Source organism: Oncorhynchus keta, chromosome 26 (assembly GCF_023373465.1).
Source record: "Oncorhynchus keta strain PuntledgeMale-10-30-2019 chromosome 26, Oket_V2, whole genome shotgun sequence".
NCBI lineage: Eukaryota > Metazoa > Chordata > Actinopteri > Salmoniformes > Salmonidae > Oncorhynchus > Oncorhynchus keta.
The window spans coordinates 11,613,339-11,622,014 of NC_068446.1; the positions used below are offsets into that span (position 1 = coordinate 11,613,339).

Sequence of the window (8,676 nt, forward strand, 5' to 3'; positions counted from 1 at the left end):
ATTGTTTAAGCTATATAAGCTAGCTAAATTTAGTAATGAATAAATTGGCTACATTTCTTTAAATTGACTATTCTGTGAACTGCCTTGTGCAAGTTTTAAAATTGTCACAATACCTGTTAGCAAAGGTGTCAGCTAGAGATGACATGCAGGGATTTGTAATCTTGCACAATGTCTACTTTGATGCTAATTACTATTTTAGAATCTGAGGGTAAATAGAGATATGTCACCTTATCCAGGAGAGATTTACATAGTTATCGAAACATCATGCCAGGGTAAGCCCACACCAAACAAACCTTATTTTAAAATCCCTTATGGGAAAAATGAATGGTGGAAAAACGATATTAACCATTTCCCTGTTTGACAGCTAGGTTTTATGGGTATTATGACACCTCCGCTGTGGGGCTCTATGTCGAGAAACCTGACTAGGTAATCTCACGATTTAAAAGCTATATGACATTACAGGGAGCAAGTTAATCATTTCATATTTCAGAAAATATTTGTAGTTGCACTTGTTCTTCACAGTAGGCTGCTGGGGGGAGGACGGCTCGGCTGGAATTGCAAACATGGAAGGGCAACATGGAATGGCATCAAATACATGGAAACCATGTGTTTGATACCATTCCACTAATTCCGCTCCAGCCATTACCACGAGCCCGTACTCCCCAACTAAGGTGCCACTAACCTGCTGTGGTTCACGTAATTCGTGCTAATGTTGAGTTTTTGACCTAGTGCCCAATTGACTTCCATTCCCTCCTTGATGGAGTGATCTCATGGCCCAGAATGCACCGACCTGCCCAAGCATTTGCAACGTACACAATGTGCGTAAATACGATTCCAATTGAGCTTCCTTCCCATCTCCTCAAAAGTATCTCTGGACTCGGCAGCGGCTAATGGTTCCAGCAACCTGGAAACTTTGGAAAAAACGAGCTCCAGCAACCTGGAAACTCGGGAAAAAACGAGCTCCAGCAACCTGGAAACTCCGATTTACCGACCTGAAGATCACTGCCGTCGCGATTTTTTTTAAAGAAGGAAAAAAAAAAAGTTTTTTCCCCGAGTTCCCAGATGTTTGAAAGTACCATAACTATGGCATTGTTCTATTAAACTGGCCCGGGTTAAATGTTCCTATAGCCCGTCGTGTGACTGGGTGAGCGCTAAGCGCCCTGCTCAAATCGAACAAGTCTGCACCGCTTGGTTATGTTGTCAACAAGGCAGCATTGTTCATGCTTCAGAAACATGGCTCACAAACATACCTGGGAATCGAATGCAATAAACTTTCAGCCAGTGCAAACCATGCCTACATTGGCGCCCGGTCGAATCTACTCATCGAAATTAGTAAAAATACAACTTAAAACTGTTCGACCTACATTCCCCCAGTCAATCTGACGATTCCCATTGGTCGTTGGGGATTGTTTTGTAGCTGGTGACGTGTTTGGTTCCGCCTCCTTAACCAGCGTTGTAAACAAACACTGCATAATATTGCAAGTTTGACCGTCACCACGAAAATATCCTATCTGCAAAAAACGTAGTCGGAGTAGCTATTGTTATTTTAACTACAACATACACGAAACTGTTTCATCTCTGATGAAAAACGTGTTCCTGTTGTCAAGTGTGAGAGACCGAGAGAATCTGCACCACGATTCTTCTTGTTTGTTTGGATCCATCAGTCCGATGGTTTCTTGCTGAAGAAGTGACCCAACAAACAATCTCCTAGACGATTTAGCAATTTACTGATGCATCTTAGTTGACCATCTTAGTTGCTGGTCATATCTTCGTTCAAATTAGGTCTTCCACTGAAACCCCGATAACTACTTTAGGTGAGTCCAGGGCTATTCTATTGTGCTTGTATTTCCTTCCATGTAGGTTGCTAGCTAAACCTGAAATGGCGGGTTTACAGTAAACATATGCGTCTTCTCTAAACCCAGATTATGGTTCAGTTGCTAGCTAGCAAGATAACGTCAACATGTTAGCTAGTCTCTCACGATAGTTTGCTAAAATGGGTAGCTAGCTCCAGAGGAAGGCGGTCGATGAATAATTCACTGTATGCATCGTTTTGGGGAATTATTGGCTAGCTGCCTATGTAACAGTAACGTTAGTTAGCTAACGTTAGCAAGTTGCTTTGTCAGGATGTGGGGCGAGTCAGCCAACGTTAGCAGGCCAGCAAAATCGCAAGGATCAGAGTGATGTTTTGCTTGTTCTTGTGTATACCGTGGCATTAATACCGAGGCGTTATATTGAAATTACTCTAGCTACACTAATGGATTTTCACACGGACATTTAACCGTTTTAAATGACATAAGACTTGAGTAAAAAGTAACACATTTTCCTCATCCATCTATGGAGCGCTTCTAACTGACCATACATCGTCGGGTTTAGCTGGTACAGTAAAATAGGTCAATGCATGTTGTGTTCTGTCTGGTGCAATGGTCAGAGTTATTGGGATCCTTGCGACGTCCCTACCCCAAACTTAACCCCTAACCGTAAACCCTTACTTAAGACATATCAAATGTAAACTTCAATAGGTAGGGAGGGACGTTCCAATGATCGCTTGATAGCACGGACCCTGCTGTAATTTTACCAGGAAGTGTGCTGCGAATTAGACATGCATATGGCTTAAAATAAAGTCACTAATATGCGCCCAGACCTGTTTCCCACTCCTAATAATACAGTTAGTTAATTGTGTGATTCCTTCTGACATTTTTTGACACTCAAGGTGTCATGCCTAAATGGAGGAAATTAACAGTTGAGTGCATGCGTTTTCTACAATGCTGGCATTACTTCTTTGCAGTGTTGGACAGGACAGAGGACAGACAGCCAAATGTTGTTGAACTTGTTTCTTTCTCTTGCATTTTTCAGTTGAATGCCATGGGAATCATACGTTTTTTGTTTGTGTTTACCCAAATTTGCCTAACCCTATTTGGCAAATAAGCTTACAAAATGGCATTTTCTCATAGTTACTACACTTCACAAATAGTGAAATTTAGGGTTTACCATGATCACATTTAGGAGTAGCCTAGCGTTAGGAGCCCCAGGAATGCCCAATATCCTCTCGGTCTCTCCTGTTAATCGCTAAGTCTCTCTGTTTTCTTCTCAGACATGGTGAAGCTGACGAAGGCTAAGACGTTCCAGGCGTACCTAGACTCGTGCCACCGGAGGTACAGCTGTGTTCACTGCCGAGCACACTTGGCCAACCATGATGACCTCATCTCCAAGGTGAGACTACAGGGACCGTTTATGGCCAGTGGGTTAAATTCCATATAGTTCTGTTGGATGCAGGGGTTGGAACCCGGTTCAGGGAACAGAACAGAAAACTGGAAAATAATGTCATTTTTCAATAACAGAAACAGAACGAAAGTGATCCATACTGCTCCATAAGAGAACCGTTATTTTAAAAGCATGAAAACCAGTTAATGTTATTTTATGTTCCAGGCATTTTTTTCCTTGTCCCACAAATAAAACGCAACAAAGAGCCTATGCAAAACCCTCTATCACTCAGAAACATATTCCAGTGTCTGTCTGCAAGCTGAAAATCTTAAACTCTTAGACTAAACATGCACAGGCAATCTGCCCCTCCCTCTCTGAAGCATAGGCTACTGTACTGATGTTAGAAGCGTAAGAAGATTGGATAGACATTTTTAATTAGCTAGAGAATAATGGATTTACTTTTTAAATGTCAGTTAACTGCTTATTTATCACATTTCATGTTGGACTTATTTTTTATTCTGGTGCCGTTCTGCAAACACAAGTGTTAGCTTGCTAGTTCAAAGTTCCCTCATAGAAGCTGCCCCTTCTAGGTATAATTCTGTGGACCTAATTCAGATAATGGATGTCACAGCAAGATGCCTAGCACTTCAAGCCTGCTCCTCAACCCTCTCTCCTGACCCATAAGATTTCAGTCACACCTTGCGAAATAGGCTACACTTGTCTGTCCATCACGCATGTAAACAACTAGCTTTCCTGCTCTATCCGCACTGATTGGGAAATCATTTAATGAGCTAAATGTAGAAACTGTTGATTTCACAGGTAAAGAAATGAACAGAAAGGAACTACATAAACATATACTTTTTTGGGGTTCAAAACTGTTCAGAGTAGAGGTCTACTGATTATTCAACACCGATACCGATTATTGGAGGACCAAAAAAAGCCCATACCGATTAAATCGGTTGATTTTCTTTTATTTATATATATATATATATATTTTTTTTAAATTGTATTTATTTATATATATGTATTTTTTATATATATATATTAAACAGCGATGAGCTGCTGGCAAATGCAGGAAAGCGCTGTTTGAATGAATGCTTACGAGCCTGCTGCTGCTTACCACCGCTCAGACTGCTCTATCAAATATCAAATCATAGACTTAATTAAAATATAACACACAGAAATATGAGCCTTAGTTCATTAATATGGTCAAATCTGGTAACGATCATTCCGAAAACAAAATGTTTATTCTTTCAGTGAAATACGTAACCGTTCCGTAATTTATCTAACCGGTAGCATCCATAAGTCTAAATATTGTGGTTACATTGCACAACCTTCAATGTTATGTCATAATTATGTACAATTCTGGCAAATGAATTATGGTCTTTGTTAGGAAGAAATGGTCTTCACACAGTTCCCTACGAGCCAGGCAGCCCAAACTTCTGAATATACCCGGGGCTCTGCTTGCACAGAATACATGAGTAGTGACACAATTTCCCTACTTAAAATAAATTCATGTTAAAGGCAATATTAACTAAATATGCAGGATTAAAAATATATACTTGTTTATTGATTTTAAGAAAGGCATTGATGTTTATGGTTAGGTACACATTGGTGCAACAGTGCTTTTTTTGCGAATGTGCTTGTTAAATCATCACCCGATTGGCGAAGTAGGCTGTGATTAGATAAATTTGCAGGCACCGCATCGATTATATGCAACGCAGGACAAGCTAGATAAACTAGTAATATCAACCATGTGTAGTTAATCACGAGTTATGTTAAGATGGATTGTTTTTTAAGATAAGTTTAAGTTTGACCTCTAGTTCAGAGCTTTATTTTGCTGGTCAGAAAACATAAAAAATGTGGTTTTGTTTAGAACCAAACAATTGGAAAATCATTTTTGTTCCAATCCCCGGTTGGCTGTGTGAAATTATATTACATTTCAATAACATTGGAAAAACAAGAAACAGCCACAGTCCTCTGTTGCATTGTAAGCTGGGAAACGTTACCTCAATGTCCCACTTTCTTTAAAACAACCACCAATTTAAAAAAAAAAATTAAAATTAGATTTATCTTGCATTGTCGCTCTCTCTCTCTCACTGTCTTTGTGGCACATTTGAGTTTATTCTCTTTTTTCTGTCGTCCAGTCTTTTCAGGGAAGCCAGGGACGTGCTTACCTCTTCAACTCTGTGTGAGTATCTTTACTTGTCATCCAGTGTATTGGCCATATAGCCTACACAGTGTACCCATAACTAATGAGCAAAATAGTATCCCTTTTAGGTCCCTTAAACACAGTCCCACCTTAGTTACCGCTCAAGCCTCAGTACACTGCCATTATCATGCATCTGCCAGGTTCTCCTTATGCCACTTCAATGTGTTTACTCTAGTCCTGTAAGCCATACAAGACAGTTCACTATCCTAAAAGTGAATGTCACGTTCTAGTTGAGTTATATTTACCTTCTGTTTGCTGTAGTTTGAATTTATTTTTTTAACTAGGCAAGTCAGTTAAGAACACATTCTTATTTACAATGATGGCCTAGGAACAGTGGGTTAACTGCCTTGTTCAGGGGCAGAATGACAGATTTTTACCTTGCCAGCTCGGGGATTCAATCTAGCAACCTTTCGGTTACTGGCCAAACGCTCTAACCACTAGGCTACCTGCCGCTCCATTTAGTATTTAGCATGTCATTTCTCAGCTGGTGCATAGCAAACACCCTCCGATTTGGGGCTAAATATTAGGTTCTGGATAGCATTATCACATTTCTTGTTTTAAAAAACATATATAAATATATATATGCTTATCTGGTGGGTCACCAGAAAATCTGATAGGCTTAGGTTAGGTCACAAAACAGACATTTGTGACGGGGAACCATGTCGGTAATTGACCTGTGGTTCTTGTTCCTGGTGTTTTCAGGGTGAACGTGGGCTGTGGTCCTGCCGAGGAGAGGCTGCTACTCACCGGGCTCCATGCTGTGGCAGACATCTACTGTGAGAACTGCCATACCACACTGGGCTGGAAATACGTAAGGACAAACACACTCACATACTATGCTACTTATCTATGTCTACACACTGTAAAATAACTCAAATAATATCCTCAATCCCCATTCTCAAAAAATGTGGATGTCTTTTAAGCTTCTCTACTCTGCACTCCAGCCTCTTATCCCCCCCACCATCTCTATCCCTACAGGAGCAGGCCTTTGAGTTGAGTCAGAAGTACAAGGAGGGGAAGTTCATCATTGAGCTGTCCCACATGATAAAGGACAACGGCTGGGACTGAGAGGTGAAGGGAGATGTTTTCATTGATGTTTCATCTCTCATCCATTGTTCTTCCTGGCCCGAATGTGTGTCCCCTCACACTGCGTAAGGGCCATCGGCTCTGCCACTCAGTCACTTCATACAGCTTTGCCAAGAGTAGCATGTGATGTTTTTATATATATATATACACACACACACACACACACACACACACACACACACACACACACACACACACAGAGTATACCAAACATTAGGAACACCTTCCTAATGAACAGCCTCAATTCGTCTGGGCATGGACTCTACAAGGTGTCGAAAGCGTTCTACAGGAATGCTGGCCCATGTTGACTCCAATGCGTCCCACAGTTGTGAAGTTGGCTGGATGGCGGAACATTCTTGATACACATAGGAAACTGTTGAGTGTGAAAAATCCAGCAGCGTTGCAGTTCTTGACCTAATCTGATGCGCCTGGCATCTACTACCAAACCCCATTCAAAGGCACTTAAATATTTAGTCTTGCCAATACACCCTCTGAATGGCACATATACACAATCCATGTCTCAATTGTCTCGAGGCTTAGAAGTCCTTCTTTAACGTGTCTCCTCGCCTTCATCTACACTGATTGAAGTTGATTGAACAAGTGACATCAATAAGGGATCATAGATTTAATCTGGATTCACCTGGTCAGTCGGTCATGGAAAGAGCAGGTGTTCTTAATGTTTTTGTATACTCTGTGTGAGATATATACATACATACATACACACACTCGTAGGTTTTATGAGTTTCATATGAAACCTACCCCAGTTACGGGAGCACCTTTGTCAGTATCCCAATGTTTAGTTTTATTGTGGTAGAGAATGAGCGAGTACAGGCTGTGTGTGTGAGCGCGAGCGAGAGTTTGTATACACTTGGGCATGTGTGAGTTGTGTGTTTACGAGTGTGTGTGTTGCAGTGCGACCACCTTAGCAACCTCACTAAATCCTACTCATGTAATCCGTGCATCTGTGTGGGATTGCAGTTATCAAAAAAAACTAAATTCTCTCAAGTGCAATTCACAGGGTTGAGGCAATTAGAACGTTATGCAAAAACATAGCGCCCTGAATGCTGTTCCCTTTTTTGGAGTTTTTAGGCGAATGTGTGAAAAAGCAAGTTATACCTTGCTTTGTGTGTGTGGGTGTGTTTTTTTTTTAAAGACTTCATACTTAATGTTTAATGGTGCAAGCAGAGTTGGGGGAAAAAAGTAATTATGTTTAGTGCTGCTCTGTCATGTTACTGTTGGAGTATGAAGTGCAATACAGTAGGGTGTCTGCGGGGTTAAAGTTCACTTTAAAATGTCATCAATATAACATTGGTCATGTTTTTTTATCTTTTAAATGGCAATCAATGCATTCCGTTGTTAATGATATCAAGGGCTGCAGCATTACAGTTTGTAAGTGTTTCTGTGCGATTGACCCATGTGAGTTTGAATACTGTGTGTGTAAATGTTTGGCGTATGGGTATTCTCTGTATGCTGCCTGTGGGTATGCATTTTATGGTTTGTGTGTGTTTATACAGTGTGCAAGAAGTGTGAGTGTAAGATTGTATGATCAGATACAGTACTTTCTAGACAGTTGGCAAATGCTTTAGTTTGGGGGTAAAATCTATTGTTTCTGATGTAATTGGATATTCATTTTTAGATTATTTCCATTTGAGATCAATCTTGTAAATACAGCTTAACACTGAGCAGCATGTACATAAGCATTTATTTGATAATATTAGAGAGCAGTGTGTAATATCAAACAGGATTGATATCTACAATTATGTAGTAGATGGTGACTATGTAAGCTTTTCATTGAAGTGTTTTATTTGAACCTGAACTTGCAACATTAAAGTACGTGGTAAATATACCTGCCTGTTGTTTCTATTACAGTAGCTATGTTTCCATCCAATTTAAGCGAATACTCCAAAATCTTGCAGAAACAAAATCTTCAAATTTTTCCACCAAATGCTAATAAAAAAGTAGTGCGTTATGACGTAGGGCATAAAAGGTACTTTTTCGCTTAAGTTGTCATGTACCGAATAAAATCGAAAGTTCTCAATATATTTTCAAATAGCAATTTCAACTCAAGCAATAATTTTGTCACAGCTGTTGCATTAAATGGCAAATATGCCACTCCGGTCTTGGCACGTGCGCTCTAGACAACAGCTCGCACATATAGTGCGGGTAAGGTTTGCAAA

The 8,676-nt window shown here is 40.2% G+C and overlaps 1 protein-coding gene across 3 annotated transcripts; it reads left to right on the top strand.

The window, feature by feature from the left end:
• Window positions 1–721: 721 nt before the first annotated feature.
• LOC118358934 (protein yippee-like 3) lies at window positions 722–8,345 on the top strand. Of its 3 annotated transcripts, none has more exons than XM_035736957.2 (5): window positions 722–818; window positions 3,092–3,210; window positions 5,349–5,392; window positions 6,116–6,224; window positions 6,392–8,345. In XM_035736957.2, the coding sequence occupies exons 2-5, from the start codon at window positions 3,094–3,096 to the stop codon at window positions 6,479–6,481; spliced, it is 360 nt and encodes a 119-aa protein (XP_035592850.1). In that variant the 5' UTR covers window positions 722–818; window positions 3,092–3,093; the 3' UTR covers window positions 6,482–8,345. The 3 variants fall into 3 exon arrangements, with proteins under 3 accessions (XP_035592850.1, XP_035592849.1, XP_052336202.1); XM_035736956.2 differs by lacking the exon at window positions 722–818 and adding an exon at window positions 873–1,814; XM_052480242.1 differs by lacking the exon at window positions 722–818 and adding an exon at window positions 1,970–2,376.
• Window positions 8,346–8,676: the final 331 nt, after the last annotated feature.